This window comes from Acartia tonsa, chromosome 12, assembly GCF_053477335.1.
Source record: "Acartia tonsa isolate MP-2025a chromosome 12, ASM5347733v1, whole genome shotgun sequence".
Classification (NCBI taxonomy): domain Eukaryota; kingdom Metazoa; phylum Arthropoda; class Copepoda; order Calanoida; family Acartiidae; genus Acartia; species Acartia tonsa.
Genome location: NC_137271.1, coordinates 43103264 through 43127199, shown reverse-complemented (window position 1 = coordinate 43127199; position 23936 = coordinate 43103264). Strand labels below are relative to the sequence as shown.

The 23936-nt window shown below is 33.8% G+C and overlaps 1 protein-coding gene across 10 annotated transcripts in view; it reads right to left on the bottom strand.

The window, feature by feature from the left end:
• The window catches only part of AP-2alpha (adaptor protein complex 2, subunit alpha), a 28480-nt gene that overhangs the window by 4246 nt on the left and 298 nt on the right, over window positions 1-23936 (bottom strand). For all 10 annotated transcript variants that reach the window (XR_013884562.1, XR_013884564.1, XR_013884563.1 and 7 more), the window contains exons 2-28: window positions 23609-23709; window positions 22288-22357; window positions 21037-21110; window positions 19775-19844; window positions 18843-18914; window positions 18217-18268; window positions 16392-16474; window positions 15719-15830; window positions 15033-15097; window positions 14478-14567; window positions 14089-14287; window positions 13270-13354; window positions 12832-12920; window positions 10923-10998; window positions 10343-10480; window positions 9882-9984; window positions 9265-9338; window positions 8950-9042; window positions 8371-8462; window positions 7654-7769; window positions 7214-7300; window positions 6544-6653; window positions 4774-4854; window positions 4484-4540; window positions 3530-3661; window positions 2561-2665; window positions 546-629 (exon numbers count right to left, since the gene is read on the bottom strand). Coding sequence is in view for 1 of the 10 variants with exons in the window: in XM_080178807.1 (XP_080034933.1) it covers window positions 546-629; window positions 2561-2665; window positions 3530-3661; window positions 4484-4540; window positions 4774-4854; window positions 6544-6653; window positions 7214-7300; window positions 7654-7769; window positions 8371-8462; window positions 8950-9042; window positions 9265-9338; window positions 9882-9984; window positions 10343-10480; window positions 10923-10998; window positions 12832-12920; window positions 13270-13354; window positions 14089-14287; window positions 14478-14567; window positions 15033-15097; window positions 15719-15830; window positions 16392-16474; window positions 18217-18268; window positions 18843-18914; window positions 19775-19844; window positions 21037-21110; window positions 22288-22357; window positions 23609-23709 (2510 nt within the window). In the remaining 9 variants the exon portion in view is untranslated. The remainder of the gene's footprint in view (window positions 1-545; window positions 630-2560; window positions 2666-3529; window positions 3662-4483; window positions 4541-4773; window positions 4855-6543; window positions 6654-7213; window positions 7301-7653; window positions 7770-8370; window positions 8463-8949; window positions 9043-9264; window positions 9339-9881; window positions 9985-10342; window positions 10481-10922; window positions 10999-12831; window positions 12921-13269; window positions 13355-14088; window positions 14288-14477; window positions 14568-15032; window positions 15098-15718; window positions 15831-16391; window positions 16475-18216; window positions 18269-18842; window positions 18915-19774; window positions 19845-21036; window positions 21111-22287; window positions 22358-23608; window positions 23710-23936) is intronic.

The following is a 23936-nucleotide window of genomic DNA, read 5'->3' as shown; positions in this document are numbered from 1 at the left end:
TCGTTACATCAACAACTTTGGGGACTTCTGAATGGTTAGTTCATAAAGTTGAGTGTTTAAACGTTTCAACCTTTAATTGCCACCTGGTCGACGGGGTAATATTATGTATCATTGGGGAAATACATCAATTTATCGGCCAGTGTCTTATCCCTTTAGATTATAAAGGGGTAATTTTGTCTCTCATACTATGATTACATAAAATTTTCGGCTAATGTCTTAATCCGTTTTTTTAATCTATTGTCCGCCTTTATGCATCAAGAGTTTAAAATACAGAGAAGGCATTACAAATAAGTTTATTTCTGACTATAAATCTATTTATTTTCTTCTAGACTTTCACATGCTATCTATTTTAAGGGATTTATTATTACTTGGATCTTACACCGGATTATCATATACTCTAATGAAGTGATACTTGTAATTAGCTAAAATAACGATTTTTCCCATCCACCCCCTTCAGTTTCACCCAACTCCTCCCCTACTACTGGATAAACGAGCTAACCAATAAATTATGTCCATGATAGCAATCTAAAATGCTCTAATAATACCTGGAAGCCATAACCAATGAGTTTAGTTTTGGCCGCTGTGGTGTTCTCCATGGGGAATGCTGCTTTGAAAATTTTCTGAGCCTCCTAAAAATTGGATTAACATATGAGCTTAAAATGTACCATGCAATACACTCCGCTGTGCGCGAAGCTTACCAAGATTGGTCAAAGGATTCTCACAACCAAAATCTTGGCTAAAACAACAACATTAGTTTAACAATAAAATATTGTTTTTTATTTACTTTAAAGTCTTTTGTTGTGTGGTTTTTGATAATACAATGTTATATCCATAGGTAGGAATAGTTATTTATCGCATCGAATTATAGACAGCTTTCAGTGGATATTAAAGTGAAGAATTATAAGATTAATTTCAGTTTATGTGCAACGAGGAGCCGAATGATTTTTTTTTTATTATCCGTGAAAAGCTGTCTGTAATACGGTATGATATATAATTCAGTATGGCTCAAAACCAGTTCTTATCTATCAAGAGGATATCAATAGGTTTCAAAGCCATACAACATTCCCCGGATATAAAATATACAGGGGGGGGGGGGGGGGAAGTTTGTACAGTTAAAGGAAATGAAAATTCAGTATCAAATTTTGCCCTGGCCGTTTGGGCTTGTTTTTATAGTTATCAACCTAATTCTTTTTGTAAGCTCTCTTATATGAATAGATCTACTTGTAAAATTTTGAAAATTGAATTTTGGGACTTTCCCTCTAGGGGCTAATGGGGCAAAAGACCCCCCCCAAACACTAAAATTTTAACTTAGGAGCTTATTTTTAAAGATATCGAGCTGATTTTTTAAATGGAAGCTTTTATTACATAGATGAGTTGAATAGCCACCACATATTTCATTTTTGCACTTTACTTCTAGGGGCTTTTGGGGTAAAACAACCCCCCCCCCCCAATACAAAATTTATAAGTTTTGAGCTTAAAAGCCCCTAGAGGTAAAGTGCAAAAATGAAATATGGGATGGCTAATCAACTCATTTATGCAATAAAAGCTTCCATTTAAAAAATCAGCTCGATATCTTTAAAAATAAGCTCATAACTTAAAATTTTAGTGTTTGGGGGGGTCTTTTGCCCCACTAGCCCCTTGAAGGAAAGTCCCAAAATTCGATTTTGAAAGTTTTACAGGTAGATCCAATCATATAAGAGAGTTTACAAAAGGAATTAGGTGGATAACTATAAAAACAAGCCCAAACGGCCAGGCCAAAATTTAATACTGAATTTTCATTTCATATAACTGTACACCCTCCCCCCCCCCTCTTATAAGGGGGGGGGGGGGGCGAAAGTGACACTTTTTGAAACCAAAACTAAAAGTCAACAAAGGAACTCAACTAAAAAAAGAGTTACAGGTCTGAGATTTTGCATGGCAGTTGCTTTATAGGGGTAAAATATGGAACTGTGAAGAAACGGCGGCGCATCCGCCGAATTTTTTTTTGCTATTTCTCGGCGGTTTTCGGCGGTTGCGACGCCGTTTCTTCACAGTTCCATATTGTACACCTATAAAGCAACTGCCATGCAAAATGTCAGACCTGTAACTCTTTTTTTAGTTGAGTTCCTTTGACTTTTAGTTTTGGTTTCAAAAAGTGTCACTTTCGCCCCCCCCCCTCTTATAAGGGGGGGGAGGGGAGTTTGTACAGTCCCCACCCTTTAAATCAGTTTTTTTTTTACCGAGATGACGAAGGCACGGGTTAAAAACTGGCTTTATCTTATGATTGTACATTTTTATATTCGTAGAAAACTGAATATAATAAGATGTTATACATAACTTTTAAGAATGGCTTACGTCCAGTCCTAATCCAGCGGATATTACTCGGTTTAAAAGCTATCCTGAGCTGGATCTTTAAATCATTTTAGTGGTGAGCAAGATTGGGGTGCGCCGAATTTCAGCCAATCACAGCGCGGCATTTCAGTAAATGCTGTGCTCTCATTGGTGGAAGAGTTGGCTCACGCCGATCTGGCGCACCACTAAAATGATTTAAAGATCCAGCTCTGGAGGGAATGTTACCAACCTGTTGGGGCAGGCTAAGATTCTTCCATCTTGTGAAGAAAGCTTCAGCATTCATCTCAGCTGGCTCTATAAACTTGTTCACAGACATGGGCAGCTTTGCGTTCACCTAAGGAAATAAAACCATATCAACTCAGGAGTTCCGAAGAATAATAGAAAAGAATCCTTATTTTTTAAACATACCATAAAAGGGGCAGTTGTATAAACTATTAAACAGGAAAAAATAAGTGGTTCACTAAATTTAAAGGGGTAGTTTCATGAAATGCATTTAAACCTAATTTAGTGAACCGCATATTTTATCCTGGTTAAATGTTTAAACTACATTTATATGGCATATATTTGAAAGAATTTCAATTTTATACCGCGTAGTTTTTAAAATATCAAGACTTGAAAATCGTTTTTTAAATTGCATATATCACAAAAAGACAATTTTCAAGTCTTGATATTTTAAAAACTACGTGGTAGAAAATTGAATTTATTTCAAATATATGCTATATAAATGTAGCTTAACCCATTAACTAGGAAAAATATGCGGTTCATTAAATTAAGTTCAAATGCATTTCGTGAAACTACCCCTTTAACTTTAAATGCCTTTTGTGCAAGTACCCCTTTATATTTTTTAAACATTAGGGTGGATCGATTTTGGACATTTTTATCTTAAGTCTTAAAACCGCTGACGACCAGATAAAGAATTTTATAACTAGTTTTGAATAAGGAAATTAAGGATAATTTATATTTGCTGTTAAGCAAAATATAATTTTCTTTTCATATAAATTTGCTGGATGTGTAAATGGCAGTCCCCCATGTTTATCTGTCTTCCCCTTTTCCTTTTCCTCCCCTTCTTTCCCACTCCTCTTCACTTACATGACAAAAACAAACTATATCACCAGATACCCCATAAGGCCTCGTGATTTTTTGTAGAATTGTTGGTTAGACTTGCTACACCCTGCTAAATATATATCTATCTACTTACTGTTTGATGTTCCCCATTATACTGGAATGTGATGGCTAGATCTGGTTGTTGGTAGAAATCTGTGACACACTCCACATTCACCATCTGCTGGAACTGGGCCCCAGCCTCTATGGTGCTGTCCACGTCCTTAACCTGGACAACAAATAGGTAATCATCGTATTATAGACAGCTTTCAGTGGATATTAAAATTGTAAGATTAAAACCAATTTTTTTAGACCTGATGGCCGAACAGGGTGGGCATACAAAAAAACCCACCCAAAAAAACCAACCCAGGATTTAAAAAAAAAAAAAAACCAATAAAACCCCCATAAAAACCCTTAAAACCCTGGGTTTTTAAGGGTTTTTGGGTTGGGTTTTTGAGTTGGGTTGGGCTAGGCTTTTTAAAAAAACCCTGGGTTTTTCCCCACCCTGTGGCCGAAGGTATTAATTCTATGATTTGTATTTTAATATTCGTGAAAAATTGTCTGTAATTTGATGCTACACATTAATTTTCAGTATGGCTGAGAACCTGTTCTAATCCACAGGTTATTAATCGTTTTCGAAGCCCTACTGGATAAAAGTCATCTATCAATTTTTAACGCAAAAAAAGTAATTTAGTTAATTTTTTTCAAACTTAAGTAGAGAATTAACCATTACCAATTACTTGTCTAAGAATAACTGGAGTTCAATTTGACCAAAGGTCATGATACTTGTAAATAATAACCATCTTATACCTGGAGCATAATCTGAGTTGCTAATTCTGGACAACAGGTTACATGAGACTGGAAACTATATCAAACTATCTATCTATACCTGGAGCATAATCTGAGTTGCTAATTCTGGACTACAGGTTACATGAGACTGGAAACTATATCCAACTATCTATCTATCTATACCTGGAGCATAATCTGAGTTGCTAATTCTGGACTACAGGTTATATGAGACTAGAAACTATATCCAACTATCTATCTATACCTGGAGCATAATCTGAGTTGCTAATTCTGGACTACAGGTTACATGAGACTGGAAACTCTGAAAAAAACAGATAAATAATTAGTAGAAAAATCAACATCTCCATATCAAACCATATCAAAATATCAAATATTACACTTTAAATTCTTTTAGTAGTAAATTATCAAAGCTACTAATTGGCATAATTTTAAATTCTTTTCTGTGATTCATCTGTTTTCCCTTAATTTTTATATCTTCAAGAATCTACCTATTTTAATTTTTAATAAAACTTGTTATAATATAAGAATACTTACAAGGAATGGTAGATTTGTTTTGTTTCCAAAGAAAAGGGCCAATCTCGCCAAGTTACTACGACACTCTGTTTTAACACCAATCTAAATATTAAATAATACAATATACAAAGAGTATAGGTAGCAAATCTCGCCAAGTTACTACGACACTCTGTTTTAACACCAATCTGAATATTAAATAATATAAAATACAAAGAGTATAGGTAGCAAATCTTGCCAAGTTACTACGACACTCTGTTTTAACACCAATCTAAATATTAAATAATAATATACAAAGAGTATAGCAAATCTTTCTAAGTTTCTGTAACACACTAAATACTACCAATCTAAACATTAAATAATATAAAATACAAAGAGTATAGGTAGCAAATCTTGCCAAGTTACTACGACACTCTGTTTTAACACCAATCTAAATATTAAATAATAATATACAAAGAGTATAGCAAATCTTTCTAAGTTTCTGTAACACACTAAATACTACCAATCTAAATATTAAATAATAATAATATACAAAGAGTATAGGCAGCAAATCTCGACAATTTACTACGACACTCTGTTTTAACACCAATCTAAATATTCAATAATAATATAACAAGGATGACAACATCCATAAGTAGCGAAGCACAAAATTTCGTGGATGGGAATGACCGTCATGGTTGTTTTCTTCAAACAACGGGAAATTTAATTTTGATATCTAAAACAGAAAAAATTTTGAAAATCGGATCATAAACACCAAAGATATGGGGGAAAATGTAAAAAATTTGAAAATAGCCAAAACCCTGCAAAAAGGCAGTCTGACCATTATTGTTGTTTTCTTCAAACGACGGGAAATTTAATTTTAACATCTTTAACTGAAAAAAAATTGAAAATTGGACTAAAAACACCAAAGATATGGGGGAAAATGTAAAAAAAATATAAAATAGCCAAAAACCTGCAAAAAAGGCAGTCTGACCTTCATAGTTGTTTTTTTTCAAACGACGGGAAATTTGATTTTGATATCTATAACTGAAAAAATTTTGAAAATCGGTTCATAAACACCAAAGATATGGTGGAAAATGTAAAAATAGCTAAAAACCTGCAAAAAGGCAGTCTGACCGTTATTGTTGTTTTCTCCAAACGACGGAAAATTTAATTTTGATATCTTTAACTGAAAGAATTTTGAAAATCGGACCATAAACACCAAAGATATGGGGGAAAATGTGGAAAATCTAAAAATAGCCTAAAACCTGCTAAAAAGCCGTCCGATCGCCAGTGATGTGTTATAGTTAATTGTGCTCCTTAATGATGGGAATGTTGTCAAAAAATTTCAGAATTCTATCTTTTATAGGAGCTGAGTAAATCCCATTTCCCCCATAGCGTTACGGACTGACGGACTGACTGACGGACGGACGGACTAAAAAGAGTATAGGTAGCAAATCTCGCCAATTTACTACGACACTCTGTTTTAAAACTAAGCTAAATATTATACAAATACTAAAGTACAAATCAATAATAATACAAAGAGTAGGTATATGACACATCTCGCCAAGTAACTACGACATTCTTTTTTTCAAATAAAAAAAAATAATATACAAAGAGTACAAGAAACTTTTTTTAATACCAATCTATATGCCTATTTTATCATAATAATATTCTAAGAGTGTAGCAAATCTCTCTAAGTTAACATAACTATAACTCTTTGATTCAAATATAAATATAAGATTAGAGTCTTTAGAAAGTAAATGGGAAAAAGGAGCATACAGCATATTTTTAAATTCATGTTATATGTATTACCTGAATAAGACTATTTTCAAAGAGAACGCCGTTATTTTTGCAGTAGAACTTTTGAATATTGTCTGTTACACCGTCTCCATTCTCGGTTCCATAGCCATTGGTAGTTGGTCCTAAAATTAAAAAAATAGTAAGACAGTTTATTAGATAGATCCTACTGTATGAAGGTGTTGTAGACATCTATAGAGTTTACTAGGTACAAAGTAAATCGAAGATCGTCTGTTCAGATGAGGCTTATAATCTCGATAATAGTTGGACGAATCTGTCTTTCTGCTTATATAACTTCGGGTCATACCCAAAAGGTTTTAGGCTGTTTTCGCTCTCCCAGAGTGTAGAAGTGTGGGAGGAGGCCAGTGGAGTAGCCACTAGAAGCTATCTAAATTATCAAAACTAATAAGTGCAGTCAGTTTATCATTCTTCTATTCATCTTAAACGTATTTATGCTGCGCTAATTGTGGCTTATGATTATGAATGTTCCTGTCTAAGTAATAAAGGACTTAATTATTTTCTATCAAAATACTGGCGCAAAAAAAACCTACTGTTAATCTGAATTGGAAAAGAGTTACTAAAACCAGTATTTGTTGAGTAAATTCAAAAACACCCTAGACAGCAAAAAACTCAACAGCTTCCTATAAATAGAAAAGAAATATTGTATGAAGTAAAAAAAAATTACCATCTCCACCAATATTAACTAGGTCTTCTTCAGGCATGGTCATTCCACCGTTTGTCTTTTTCTCTTCACTTGATTTGTTAAGTATTCCTAAAGTAATAAAACTCTCATTATTTTTCTTTTATTGAAGATTTATTTGTCTTAAGACCTAAAGTTTGGACCAAAGACTCCTGGAGTAATACGAGACAATTTTTTGCTGGTCCAAGCTAGCAGGTTTCTCAGATAAATTCTCAATTTAAACTCCAATTTTAGTTTGCTTTTAGGGAGAACAATATGGAACTGTGAAGAAATGGCGGCAGAACCGCCGCTCTCGCCGAATTTTTTTTTGCCTTTTCTTGCCATAATAGACAATTTTCAATCATCTGAGATAAACTTTTTTTCATAAAAATTTCCCTTATATTTTCACTTGACAAACGTAAGATTTTACACTTTATTGACAATACCTGCATTCTCCGGGACCCTGCCAGGTCGCTTCTTCTGTAGAAGGTTGAGAATACCACTTGATTCCTTCTCTGGGAATGGAGGCATCTCCTCCAACACTGTTGCAAGTACGTCAAGGCTACAAAAATAAATAAGATTAAATATTTTGAATTATCATTTATCTCATCGTATTATAGTCAGCTTTCCGCGGAAATAAAAATGAAAGGTTATAAGATTAAAATCAGGTCTGTTAGTCCCGAGGGCCTTGGCTCACATACAAATCTGGTATTAATTTTACAGGGTGGCTGAGAACAGGTTCTAATCCAGAGGATATTACTCGGTTTTGAAGCCATACTGGAAATTTTAATAATTTTAGTTGAAAACTTATAAATTTAGAAACTGTCCAAGCTTTTTATTTTGAGGGGGGGAATGAGGGGTTTCAAAAATTTGAAGGGGGTAATCTAATATGTTTCTTCAAATTTTGGAAGAAGATAAGTTGAGGTATTTCAATGTTTGAGGGGGGGGGGGGGGGGGCTAAATACCCCTTGAATGATCACCACATTTGGAAGTCTATGGTATCTGTCATTCTGTCAGAATGAACCTTAAGATCTCGCTAACCGCTATAAGACCATTTTTTCTGTTTTATAAAGAATATACCTCATAGTGGTCATATGAAGGTTTTAACCTATTTTCATATGTGATGTAACTCATATACAGAGCTTTGTATCTATCTACGTTACCTTGTTATTTTAGAAAGAGCAAGATATTCACTAGCTCTCTGTTGAAGCTCAACATCAGCTGATTTCAAGTTGGAGTCAGCTACAAATATATCCTAAAAAAACCACTAAGTCAGAATCCATGGTTGATTAGGTATTATGGATATTTTATGTCGTCGTTTCCTGTCAATATGAAATATTATACATTGACAAGTTGTCAATTATTAATCAATGGATACTGTATACATACATTGTATTTACTTAAAATATTTCAATATTTTTATACTTTGTTTGTGTATGACTATGTCTTTTAAGGACAATTTCTATAAAACTTTAAATATGTAGATTTTACTAATAGCTTAACTTCTTTTGCTGTCTTCTATTAAAGTACCTTATTAAGCACAGAAACTCCACCCCCCCCTCATTCTTATTTTTGAAATAAATTGAAATTACTTTAGTTCAGGTTAGGTTTTGTCGTATTTGATAGCCTGCACTTATAGAGGCCCTCGCATAGAACCCTCAACCCCCAATCCTAATTTTTAATTCATTAAAAAAAAGTATGGGGCGGGTGTTGTTCTTTGGGGGAAAGCGCCCACTTTTTACCTGAATATTTTGTTTGATCTCCGGGAAGAGATTAATAAACTTGACATAAGTAGAGAGGAGTAGAGCTCGGGTCATCGGAGAACATAAATGATACTGAAAGTAAATGTTAATGATATCAGTTTTGCAATTCATACACCACCCAAAGTTTCATAAAAAAGCAGTCTCATTCGTTGGGAAACAATATTTGGGTACTTTCATTAAATCTTGATTGCTTTTCTTACTTAATGTCCAAACTTTTTCACCTAAATTTTTGAAGTGCAAAAGGTTTAATTTTGTTTATTATCAATGGAGTGGAAATGTAAGTTGGTTGCCTACCTTACTGTGTAGTAGTTGAAGTTGAACAATGGGGGATGACCTTTGGTCGCCAGCTATAAGATTACCAAATTCACCTAAAATATTAGTGGTTTATTGGAATGTGGTTGGTGATTTCACTTAGACCTATTTATGGCCAACCGAAACCCCATTCTCATTTTATTTATAATTTAAAATAAGACCATATTTCTATGACTATCTCGCGGGTCATAAATAATAAAAGTATAGATAATAAATAAATTAAAATTAGGATGAAAACATCCATAAGTAGCGAAGCACAAACTATTCAAGGATGAACAGATGGACAAAGTGAGTTATTGAGCTGATGCCTTTCTGTGATCATAAATTAAATATGAATTTTTAGGAAACAACGAAACGTTTCATATGCAATGTAAGTTTTAATGTTTATAATTTTGTAGCATAACTGACAGACCAATCATATTCTAATTTCTAAATGATTATTGTTATAAAGAATCTTCGCAAAAAACAGAAGTCTATCTTAAACATAAGCCGAGAAAATAACATGTCCCCTATAGCGATACGGACATCCTGAAAAAGTGAATAATAGAGTAAGTAGCTTATCTACTAAGTAATTCAAGTCAAAATTTGTTTGTTCTTACCTAGAATATAACTGCCAACTTTAACCATATTCTCGTGGCAAGCCTGGGCCTGCAGGGCTTCGAAAACGGTCTTTGCAGCATAACCTTGCACGTCGTCCCTGTTTTAGTAATAAGGATTTAAATTAGTGCAAAAAAATATTTTAGTCTTGAAATGTTTTAAGGCTATTTCACTGCACCCTTTCTCGCCCTTAACTTAACGGTTTGTCTTCTGTGTTTTATTAATGGATAACGATATACTATTAACTGAATTTTACACCAGATTTTAGGTTCTCAAATAAAGTATAATAAGAGGGCTAAAATAAAGATTTTCCCAGGGCCCACGTCTAAATCCATTACCCCATTCCCTCCCTTCCTACAGGATGACAAGTTCCATGTCAGCAAGCTTATTTTCCTCTGTCATAACATCCACGTATATTCTACATCCATAGTTTTATTGCTTTATGTATGAAATCCTTCCTGTTGATAACAATCTGAATAACTCTGTACCAGACCTCTTCAGACACATAGTCGCCAGCCAGGCGGATCAAGTTCAGAATAACATCCACATACCATTTGTAGTCCGTGGCGTATTTTTCAGCCAAAACGGCCACTTTCAATACCTAGAATTATAAATGGATCAATTTTAAGAAAAATGTCTATTTAAGATTTATTAGGTAGGTACTTTAAATAATACCAGGTAACGTCTTTAAAACTTAACTTTTAAATTGGCATACAAATAGGTAAAATATTTTAGTCTAATCTAATGCATCTATTATTATATTAAGTTGTTATCAAATTAACTTCTAATTCAATTTAGATAAATGTAAAGGAATATATTACATAAGAAAATGAACATCTTCCTAAAACTAAAGGTATCAATATAATTTACAGTCCAATGTTCACTCCCTCACTGCCAATTTTTATTATTTAAGTTGTTTACTTTTTAGGTATTAATGGATCATAATAAAATGAAAAAAATACATATTCTCAGCCGAAGTTGATGAAACAATCATAGATAATAATCTAATTATAGAGTAGATGCGCTACGAAAACCAAGCTTACCATTTCTTCTCTGATAGAGTAATCCGCAGTTTCTAAGTAGCTCAACATCTCAAGTACAATCTCCTCAGAATTTGTCCTAAAAATAATGTTATAAGTCTTAGAAATGGAGAATAGATTTATTATTCTAGATGGTCATTGAGCAAAAATAAACCATTATTTATAGCGGACTTATTATTGATTCTGTGAAAGAAAAAAGTATTGTCTTTGAACAGTTTGTAACCAATATTGTGATCGAATAGTTCCTACACTATGTTCCAATTGATACATTTAGAGGATTGATCATCTAGAATTTCTAAGTTTATTGGTAGTCACTTTACAATAACTAACTTTGTATAATCAGGGAACTTAAGGGATAAGACAATGGACAGATAAGATAAGACTCTAGGGGGCTAGGTGTCGCTTCGGGTACTAGACCTCTTCTCCACGCACCTTGAAACATCCTCCGCTTATGATTGCAGTGTAAAGCGTCCATTCACCCATTAGACAACCAACTTTCTGAGATGCACGACCTTTGTCTGAGAAGTCCCAACTGTGCATGGTAACGAGTTGCGCCTGTTTTGGGCCAAGGCATTCCCCCCCACTCTAACTATTTACGTCGCGCATCTGACATAGTAGCAGTGGGAACCATTTTTAACGTCTTTAGTTATGACGCGGTGTCGGAACGAGATTCGAACCTATCACCTTCCCGACGACGAGGGGATGCGCTACGTGTTGAGCAACGGTCGCGGGTTACAATAGACAGATAGATTGATAAATGACTATTACAGGAGACTAATGGCATATAAGAAATAAACAGCACTCTATCTTTCTTACAAGCATTATTTCACCAGTTGGACAGAACGACAAACAGATTGATAAGTAAGACCTAAATACCTGCCATGCATAGCATTTAAGAGATCAACTGACCTCTGTTTGACAGAAACAGAGACAGACGGACATATTAAAATAGAAATTCATGTCACTGCAAATAAGAACAATTTCATTCTATCTCACAAAAGTGTTATTTGACTATATGAACAGACAGACGGATGGACAAATTTAAATGAAAAGAAATACCTGTCACGCATAGCATATAAGAGTTCAGCAGCACTCTGTCTTACAGAAGCATTATTTAATCAGACTGACAGACAGATAAGGAATAAAAAAGCTGTCACGAATAGCATAAAAGAAATTAACAGCACTTTTTACAAAATTAATATTAGAACAGATGGACAGAATGACGGACACTGACAGTTTAAAATGAAAATAAATATCCGTCACAAATAGCATTAGGAGAACAATTTCCTTCTATCTTACAAAAGTGTTATTTGACTATATAAACAGACAGACAGACAGATCAAAATTATAATAAATACCTGTCACACATAGCATATAAGAGATCAACAGCCCTCTGTCCTACAGAAGTATTATATGAACAGATGGACAGACAGAAGAACAGACAGACGGACAGATCAAAATTATAATAAATACCTGTCACACATAGCATACAAGAGATCAACAGCCCTATGTCCTACACAAGTATTAGGGACAGATGGACAGACAGAAGAACAGACAGACGGACAGATCAAAATTATAATAAATACCTGTCACACATAGCATATTAGAAATCAACAGCATTCTGTCCTACAGAAGTATTATTTGGACAGATGGACAAACAAACGAACAGACAGGCAAAAGGATTAAAATAGAAATACCTGTCACACATAGCATATAAGAGATCAACAGCCCTATGTCCTACACAAGTATTATATGAACAGATGGACAGACCAGACAGACGAACAGACAGACGGACATATTAAAATAGAAATACCTGTCACACATAGCATACAAGAGATCAACAGCCCTATGTCCTACACAAGTATTATATGAACAGATGGACAGACAGACGGACATATTAAAATAGAAATACCTGTCACACATAGCATACAAGAGATCAACAGCCCTCTGTCTAACAGAAACGTCACGTTCAGTCTTCAGGGCTGAGATAACGGTCTCCTGTGCACGCAAATTTTAAATAATTTTCTTGTAACAACTGTAGATGCCCCCATACACAATATCCAAGTAAAATAGCCGGAAAAGCGTATCATACATTCATATTTTTTTCTTTAAAACGGATAGGGGATGGGGTCCAGTATTAGACAACATGAAAAAAAATCAAAACCCCCTTTTATTTTCAATTTAATTCAAAAATAAGATTGGATAGGGTTTTGAGCAAGCCATGCACTTTAAGGGAAAGCATATATTTTATCAAAGAAAGCGAAGAAGACTCTTGAGAAATAAATCAAATTATTATCATATGGAAGTACATAGGTATTTGATACAAGAATATGTTTGAAATTAATTCCTGATGTTTCTTGACCGCCTCGTGGCTGAACTCTGACGTAGCAAGGATACACATCGACTCTAGCGCCAGGTAGCGCAGATTTGTTTCTCTAAATAAGGTAAAAAAAATTTATTATTAATCTTGCATATATAAAAATAGGATTAAATTATTTGTAGTCCTATTTTAATGATGGTGCAATATCTGCCTCTCTCTCTCTATCTCTAATGGGAACTTACCTGTGTGACAAGAACTGTCCAAGCTGATTACAGGCCCTCACCAGCAGATTTGGTTCTCAATCTATCTCACTCAAGGTAACTTACCTATGTGATAAGAACTGTCCAAGCTGGTTACAGGCCCTCACCAGCAGATTTGGTTCTCAATCTATCTATCTATCTCAAGGTAACTTACCTGTGTGATTAGAACTTGCCAGCTGGTCACAGGCCCTCACCAGCAGATTTGGTTCTGAATCTATCTATCTATCTCAAGGTAACTTACCTGTGTGATTAGAACTTGCCAGCTGGTCACAGGCCCTCACCAGCAGATTTGGTTCTGAACCTATCTATCTATCTCAAGGTAACTTACCTGTGTGATTAGAACTTGCCAGCTGGTCACAGGCCCTCACCAGCAGATTTGGTTCTGAATCTATCTATCTATCTCAAGGTAACTTACCTGTGTGATTAGAACTTGCCAGCTGGTCACAGGCCCTCACCAGCAGATTTGGTTCTGAACCTATCTATCTATCTCAAGGTAACTTACCTGTGTGATTAGAACTTGCCAGCTGGTTACAGGCCCTCACCGGCAGATATGGTTCTGAATCTATCTATCTGTCTCAATGTAACTTACCTATGTGATAAGAACTGTCCCAGCTGGTTACATGCCCTCACCAGCAGATTTGGTTCTGAATCGTTGTGTATGATCAAGCTGATGGCCTCAAACAAGACGGCGTTCTTGGCATTGCTGTGCTGCACCTTCTTAGACTTGAGTGGCTCCCCAGCCTTGTTCAGGATGGTCTCCAGACATTCAGTTAGGCGGGAACGAACTCCTAGAATAATTAAACCATAGAAGTAACACAACTTTGAGGGGTGGCAGGAATGATATAGAATAATAATGTTCATTTAATACGTTTAATGACTAAATAGGTAAATGAAAAAATATCTTTAAAAAAATTATTTGTAACACTCAATCATTGATAGACAGTGAGATAAATTCTTTAATAGATAGATACTAGATACCTGGATCTTCGGGGGGAGGATAGTTCTGTAGAAGTCTGAGGATTTTAACACTCAACCAGGGAGCGGGAACAAAGTAATATGTGTAGTCCTATTCAAATAATACAAAATATCTATTTTTGAACAAATTAAGCGAAATATTCACCTATCCGTTCTAACATGAATAAAGTCTTAGCATCCGCTCGTAAGTGATGGTGATAGTTTCGAATCTCGGCTTAACACCGCTCCAAACTAGGGGACTCTTAAAATTACTCATACCGCTGCTGTAACAGGTAGCAGGTGCGCGACATTCATAGTTAGAGTAGGGGGAATGCAATGGGCCAATACTTATAACTATAAAGACAAAGGTCATGCAATCAAAGGGTTGGTTGTCGGTAGGATGTTTGGCCACGCTTTAATGATTTGTTCCAAAGATACATCAAAAGTAGTGTATAGAAAAAGTTATCCAGGCTCCCTTCTAATAAGCATCACTTTATAAATAGTAATATTCATTGTTTAAAAGGCCCTGGTTTTCTTAAACTTAAATTCTTCAATAACAACAGTGTGTATTATTTTCCTGGAAATCCGTATAGCTGGATGTTACAATTCTGGAGAGCCTGGAGACAGCCAGAGACACGCATCCTGGTCAGGTTAATGTTCACACAACTCAGCAATTTATTTAGTCAATGCAGTATATTTATTTATCCTGCCCCCCTAAATAGTTATACCGTATTAGTTTATAAATACACTAGCGGCTACTCCCCTAGAGGCCTCTAGTGGCACTTTAAATGTTTGGTTTAATTTATAAATAATATCTATGTTGCGTTCAAGTCTCTGCGTAAAAATAATTCCGATTTTTTTGTGATTTCTCTTGGAAGAGTGGTGGTACCCTTCCCCAAAATAGTTGTAAATCTTCCCGGGACCTCTGTTAAGGAGAACCCGATCAGTTCAGCGGTTAGCGAGATCATTCGGTACAAACAGACATTGTTCTACAGTACTTTGTATTATAGATTAAGGAACACTTTGGTGGAGAATGCAGAAAACTACTTTAATTTTCAATTTTGAATTAAATACCTACATAGGTTTTTTATTATTAAAAACAAAAATCCATTTGAAATTATACGTTAAACACACGGTAAACACGTTAAATACATCTTGATATTAAGAAAGCATTTGATACTTAATGTGTATGTCTTAAAATAGGTTAATAAACATTATTTTTCTCAATTAAAAAAAAATTCTAACTGAGTTGTATTGACATTCCTTTGTACTCTTCTGGGTTTTTCTTGACCAGAGCATCGATAAGAGACACAGCAGCAGTCACCACGCCCATGTGATGGTCGTTCAACAGATGGATTATACGGGTGGTCCATTCTCCTAAAAAGGGATATTATACCTTTAATTTAGAGTATTCATGGGGATAAAATACATTAATATTGTTTACAAATAAAACAGTATTGTAAACAATAAATAGGCACTAAACAAAAACCCATGTAGTGGTCATTTTAACAAATGAATTATACAGGTGGTCCATTCTCCTATAAAGGGGTTTCATATCTATAATTTAGTGCATCCTAGGGGGTAAAATACATAAGTATAAATCTAAAGCTACCACGTCTAAAGCAGGGCTGAAAGAACGGCAGCCAAGTAGTACTGGATGCTCATTGGTACAGGGAATAACCAACCAAAATTTCAGCTGTTTATCTTTAAAAGCAGCTAAGAAAATTGCATTTTCCCTACACCATTACGGACGGACAGAAAAAAATTAATAATTTCAGAGTAGCTTCGCTAATAAATAGGAAAATTAAGATAACAGATTTCCAAAAAGGTATAGCCGATTTCTGAGATGGGCGTTTTCTGAGATAGGCGTTTTCTGAGGTGGGCGTATTTTGAGATAGGCGTTTTTTGAGATAAACCATAAAAAGAGTTGGTACTCACCGCTTGGAATGACAGAAGGGTCAGTTCTGAAGAGACGAAGTAGGCAAAGAGCTGCAGATTGTTTTACCACATCAAGGGTGTCACTGAATAAAAAAATTATCAAAATACTTTTTTTTGGAGCAGTTTTTGTAAGTACAACCTACTATTACATCAGTTTTTATAAAAAGATAATTACATGAAAACTAGCATTTCAAAAAAGGCAAAAAATACACTTTTTCAATAGTTTGTGTTTCAAATTAAACATTAGGATAATTGCCCAATAATCCTATCATATAAAGTAGTAAGGTTTTTTTTGTCTGTACCTCTTGAATTCTTCAAATTAGGGAAGCTTTACATAGGTTCATGATTGTCTTAGACTATTTTAGTCATAGATTTCCGTTTCATGATAGTTTAAGGCTATTTTTCTATTCCCTAGTCTCTAGATGCTAGGGATGCAGCCGCTAGTATTAATATATTAGGATAAATTAAGAACTTGAGACTTAGACAAAATCTTTGTTAGAGTGAACAAATATATTTCTTTTTATATTAAAAATAGTAAACATGCTCCATTCATATGAATGTATCTCTTGATTCAATTTCAAAAAAAAGTATTTTTGGATCGTAAAACAGATTTACAAGAAAACCAATCCAAATAAAAATCTTGAAAATCCTAATATTCTGAAAACTTGAAAAATAAAATTAGAAAACTACTCTCTTTTATAAGCAAAAATTCTAGAAATTAAATTATGCGAATTGAATGGCTGTTTCTCGCATCGAATTATAAACAGCTTACTGCGGATGAAAAGGTACAATTATAAGATTAAAATCAGTTTTTTAGCTCCGAGATGCCGAAGGCATGGGTTAAAAAACTGGTTTTAATGTTATGATTTATATTCGTAGAAAACTGGATATAATACGATGCTAGACTTAGTTTTTTTTTCGTATGGAACCGGTTCTAATCCACAGGATATTGATCGGTTTCGAATGAATACGAGAATAGTTATTTCTCGCATCGTATTATAAACAGCTTTCCGTAAAAAACTGGTTTTAATCTTATGATTGTACCTTTTTATATTCGTAGAGAACTGGATGCAATACGATGCTAGACATAGTTTTTTTTCGTATGGACGAGAACCGGTTCTAATACACCGGATATTAATCGGTTTGAATGAAAATATCTTCCTATACCTAACTAATACTATCAGAAAAAATATATCTAAAATATCATTATTTTCTAAATAAATATTTTCAACAATTTTAGAACCTACTTATTTGGTATAATATTACAATTTTCCAGAAAATAATATCTAAAATAGAATTTTTCAGATGTACATAATCAAATATATCTTCTAAATATTTAATAACCACCATAAAATTCCTAAAATAAAAATTCTATTGCTAGTATTAAATTCAAAACCTTGTAACAATATTTTATTATTTGTTATAATAGAATTTTAACTCTAGATGGATAATCAAAGATAATTAAACGACCAACTTAACTTTATTTATATTGTTGTTAGATACACATTTTTTCTCTTTCGCAAAAAGCTTAGGTACTCTTTATAAAACTATACAATTTACAACTGATGAAATATAAAACTTCTGTTATTTTGCACAACATAATTGTACACTTTCTAATCCATAATGTGGTCTGATTGTCCCTACACTTGGTTCCTATTGGTCTAATTAAAAGTTGTTAATCTACACTAAAAAAAACAGGCAGAAAAAGTTGCAGTATTTTTAAGAACTACGAAAAAAGCCTAAAACCTTCCTAGGGCAATTATAAAGCTCCCCTGACAGACAAACACACATCCAACTCCTTAATATATTTGATTTAAAAACTTACCCTGACACAAGTAGCTTTGGTATCTCCACTCCAAAGGCCTCAGCCATGTCCTGTTATGGTAATATTAATAAATATGGACAAAAATTGTTGTTTTTCTTGTAAAATCAAAGTTAATCAAGGGGGAGGAAGGTTGTGCCAAAATTGCGTAAAAGTGTGAGTTTTAAGGCTTTACAACAGTAGTAGAACGATAAGATTCACTAATTATAATACATAATTTTTTTTTGTCTATGGTTCTATTTAGTAAGGAATACACATATTTAGTGAATATTATCGTTCTACTACAGTTTTTAAGCCTTAAAACATACACCTTTACAGAATTTTAGCTCAACCTACCTCCCCCTTTTTAAGTAATCTACAACTTAAATAAAAGAAAAAGGAGGCAATATGAAGTACAGTTTATCTTCCTTCATCCCATCCCTGTATCCATAATTATCAGGAATAAAAAATGTTTTGCCTTCAACTTATCCACCTAACAAAAACAAACATAAAATGAAAATATTGCATATAAATGTGCAGAGCACACTGTAAATGTTATCCAATTTAGATTTTAAAAATCATTGGAGAAAAAACAGTATTTCTCCAGATCACTTTTTGTAATGTTGTGCACATATTTATTATAAATTCCTTAGATCCAATGTTAGCAATGCACTGTAGAGCCAGAGAGACGTGCACAGGGTTACGAGATCCAAGGTCATTCTGATTTTAATCAATACATTTATATTTTCATCTTAATTAATTCACTATAAATAATCTACCTACTATTCTTACGGCTTTTCATGATTTCACAAAGATATCTATAGTATAGATGTATATGCTGATAACTACCTCCCCCACTTTTCTACTAACCTTTTTTGTCTACTAGCAAATTGTTTTCTGCTACTTGGCTGTGTTAATATTCCTTACACCATTGGTTGATTTTCAAAGACCAAATTGAGAGTCAGCACAAGAAAAATTGTAATAGGGAAATACAGTTATTTAACACCTCCCCCCTCTAGTGTTTTACTCTAATGATTCACATATAGCACTGACTTAGGTAACTTTTTTACATACTTACTAAAATTATCTTTAAAATTGATTTTGAAAAATGTATTTGAGCATAGCAACTCTATAGAAAAGACCAAGAGACCAAGAACATCAAAATTTCATTTCTACTTATTTTACAATGTATGCGAAGACTTACAAAGCAAAATTCTGTTATAAAGTTAAAAGTCCAGCGTTAAAAATCTTAGCCAAATGGACTAAGCGCCATATTCTTTATAAATAGATTTGTTAATTTTCTATCAATACACATACTTTAATAACAAAGTAGTGGTTAAATAGAAAAAAATTGGATAAATAATAGCATAAACCATCTTAAAACTTAAATCTAAACATTTAAATATCCTAAAACCATTCCAGGACCTATTTGAAGATTCCTTAAAGTAGAGAACTCACATCAGTCTATTAGATAATGAAATCTTTAGTTTTAGACTAAAAAACCTTACTACTTTTACTTTTTTGTAATAGGATAGCAAAATCGTTGATAAATATGAATTAAATAAAAATGTTAAATGTTCCTTGATAGATTGATTAATCAACTGAATAAGCTCGCTACTGCCACTGATCAACACAGATATAAACAGATAACCCTGAAAAATAAAATGTATTTATAATTATAAAGGGGGGGGTTTTTAATGCAACCATCTCGTAATCAGTGATTAAATGGCACTTAGAATTCGAATTTTGATCAGAAATTTTGCATGAATAATCCTTGGTAGGTCTATTTTCCCTAAATTGAACAAAAAGTTGGAAAAGTAACGGCTGGCGGCTCAGCCGTTTAGCCGTTTTTTGCCTATTTTAAGGGCAAATTCATCATTAATTACGTAGGAATCAACTTTTTAAAACATATTGTTGGTTTAATTCATATTAAATGATAGCAATAACCAATTTTTAAATTTCTAGTACCAACAGCTACCGGCTAGAACCGTTTGATAAGGTTTTTGAGTGAGAAAAAGTATTATGTGAAAATAGGTTTCGTGACTTTTTTGCTCTTAAGATAGTAATAAAATGGCAAAACAGCTGAGCCGCCAGCCGTTAGCCGTTACTTTTCCAACTTTTTGTTCGATTTAGGGAAAATAGACCTACCAAGGATTATTCATGCAAAATTTCTGATCGAAATTCGAATTCTAAGTGCCATTTAATCATTGATTACGAGATGGTTGCATTAAAAAACCCCCCCTTATATTAATCCTAACACTTAAAATTTTTTTCTAACGGTTTTAAACCATTGAAATAAATCGGTATCGTAGCCATAAATAGAAAAGGTTTTTCTTTAGAAGGGGGGAGGGGGATGTGCCTTTTTTTGAAACCAAAACTAAAAGTCAACAAAGGAACTCAACTAAAAAAAGAGTTACAGGTCTGAGATTTTGCAGATTTTGTACAATATGGAACTGTGAAGAAACGGCGGCGCAACCGCCGAAAACCGCCGTTTCCCGCCGAATTTTTTTGCAATTTCTCGGCGGTTGCGCCGCCGTTTCTTCACTGTTCCATATTGTAACCCTATAAAGCAACTGCCATGCAAAATCTCAGACCTGTAACTCTTTTTTTAGTTGAGTTCCTTTGACTTTTAGTTTTGGTTTCAAAAAGTGGCACATCCGCCTCCCCCCTTAAATGCACAATTTTGATTTAAATAATATCTACATAGTTGAAATATTCTTAAGTTAAGTTTTATTAATCACAGTAAATATAGGAAACACATCTAGACAGAAACACTTTTAGTTTAGGACACCATTAATTTAGTGGTCCTTAGAACCATACAAAAAATGTTTGAAAACTACTTACAATCTGTTTTTCTGTGTATTTGTTAGAAGAGAGAAGATTGACCGCCTCTATTTGTCCAAAATCAATATCGTGTCCTAAAATAATACATACATTCTAATAAAATAACACAATAAGGCAGAAGTCTCACTGGATACGACAATTGAAGATAAAATGATGTACAAAAAATTATCCTTTGTGTAACATAATTGGTGGAACTTTTGTTTGCTTTTAAACCAATGTATCAGAGAACGTGTTTATAAAACTTTGGGTATAATAACAGGCGGACAAATACATTAGCTTTCCTTCTAAAAAAAAACAAATTAATCAACTAATCGTTTTGTAAGAATACATTTAAAATAAGATTAGTAGATCTATTAGGTAAAGTATAGAATAAAAGGGGCATGAGCTATATGAAACTATGCCCACAGGGCGGAGACCCAGTCCCAATTTTGTATTAATCAGCTAATATGGTCAGAAATATAAACACAGCCGAGCCCCTTCAAAAGAAAGAAAAACAATTGGCAAGCAGACGAAATTTTTTCCCACCACTTGGGGCAGTCTGGATTATGCATCTATCTATACTTTATTGTTAATTTAACCTTTATTATGTTTTAACGTACTGAAATTTGAAGGAAAAGTTGCGTTTAAGAACTTAATTTAGTTTGAAGTTTTGTAATAAAACTTTGTTTCTTTGTGTAAATCTTACAACAAAATTCTTAACATTATTAATTAAAAATAAAAGGATATGTGTCATTCAAAGCTACTCTTATAGATTTTGATTTTTTGGTGAAAAGTTTGCTCATCAAAGGGCATCTACTCATGATTTTACTTTGTCCTATAGTCTGTCAATTACGCTTTTATTACAGAAAATTAGTTAGGGATATTTATGAGCATATCTACTTATGGATATTGTCACCCTTGTTTTGATAAGTAACAAAGCTAAATATAAGTAAAAGTAGTATCAAAACATGAAAATGATATTGAAAATTTTAAATTATTAGGGTTGTTCCGTCTGTCATGTCAGTTGTGTTTGTGTGATTTTAGAGATTCACTTTTATGGATATTGGCATCAATGTTTACATTGTTCAAAGTAAGCCTAGAGCCAACACTTGCAAATTATCACTATAACATTAATTGTCCCCTTTTTTGCTATCCTATCTTTATGATAATAACGTTTTATGACACTTTAAAAGAAAAGGTTAATTACCATAACAGCTATGGACTTATAATTGAGTTATAGAGTTGCTATACCACAAATTAATGAAATCTTACCTAGGAGAAATATGAATAAAAGTTTACAAACATATTTCTTCTTCTGATAACCATCAAGAGTTTTATCTCCCTAAAATAATAAAAATATCATCTTTGTATCAATAATCTCTAGGTATACAATACTAAGAACAATGTGTGGTATCCGCCGAGGATAAATGGCAGACACCGGAGTTCAATTAGATTACGGCAGTGTGACAGACGTGGACACCTTACTATAGAGAAGCTACGCTTCTCTAGCATTCACTAGATAATAATCAACATCTATTTCAGTTGTCACTTTATTGAAGGTTTAAAGGATACTAAAGCTATATACAACAAACAATAAATACATGGATAGGAATAAACAATCATAACATAAAAGCATTATAACACATATACAATAGTGAATATAAGAATACAGTTAACCATAATAAACATGACAGATTCAATCATTAATTTTAAGCATAGGGAGGGGGTCGTCAGACCCCTTCCCCAGGACTCGGGGGAGGGCCATTGACCCTCCACCGAACCCCAGTTCAGGGGTGCCATAGGTATGGCTCACGGTTGCCGAATACCACAAATGCATGTCCGTCCGTTTGTTCCTCAAGATTTTCCAATTGGGTTAAGCCATTAATTCCATATTATTTGATATTCGAAACGCAGGTATGTCTTACACGTGACACGTAACATAATTGGGAATATCTTGGCCCAAAACAGGCGCAACTCATCACAATACACTGTTAGGACTTCCAGACATAGGTCTAACAATCATTGTAGGTTGTCTGTTGAGTGTTACTTAACCTAAAATCCCGGCCGGTGTTTTGACATAAAAGACTCATTGCTCAAAAACATTTAACCAAAGGCAAAAAGGTTGAAATCTTTGCAACGTGCAAAAATATATTAAGATTTTTTTTCAATGTGTAGATTCCCTTCCTTGTGTGTTTTTTATCCGCAGTGCATCTGTTACATTCTCATATTTTCCATATTAATTTTGCCCGCAAAGTTCTTTCACACAAGAGAATATGCAAAAAATATGAAGAAAAGGAAAGAAAAAAATGTCAAATAGATACCTACTACTAAATGGATATAGAATATACGTGGATATTATGACAGGGGAGAAATTGTTAATTTAGGTTGCAAATATGGACACCATTTATTGGTCAGTTCGTTCATTCAGTAGGAGAGGTGGGATGGGGTGAAAGGGGTGGATGGGGATTCGTTATTTAAGCCAGCTTCAAATTTCACTGGTAATAATAAATCCATTTAAGAGAATATAAACATTTGCAAAGAGAGAAAATTTATTGAAAAGATTTCCAAATCTCCAACTTTTTTGTTGACTTACCTTGAATTTATTCCTGATATTTGCCAACTCTTTGTTAATTCTCTTCACCTCGGCTTCTTTACTTTTACAGTTCCGTATATCCGATATAAAAACGGCCAACCCTAAGGATAATAACATTAATTGAGATTAAAGGTTGGTTCCTGTTTTCTAAGGGTTTTATTTTAAGGGGGATAAAATGATGGGGTTTTAAGGAATTAGGGAGGGGGGGGGGGGGGGGGTAATCTAATGTATTTTAAATTTTTTTTAGGGGAGTAAAATAAGGGAATTTCAAAGTTTGAAGGGAGAAAACTAAATACTCCTTTACCCCAACCCATGAGTGAGCGTCTAT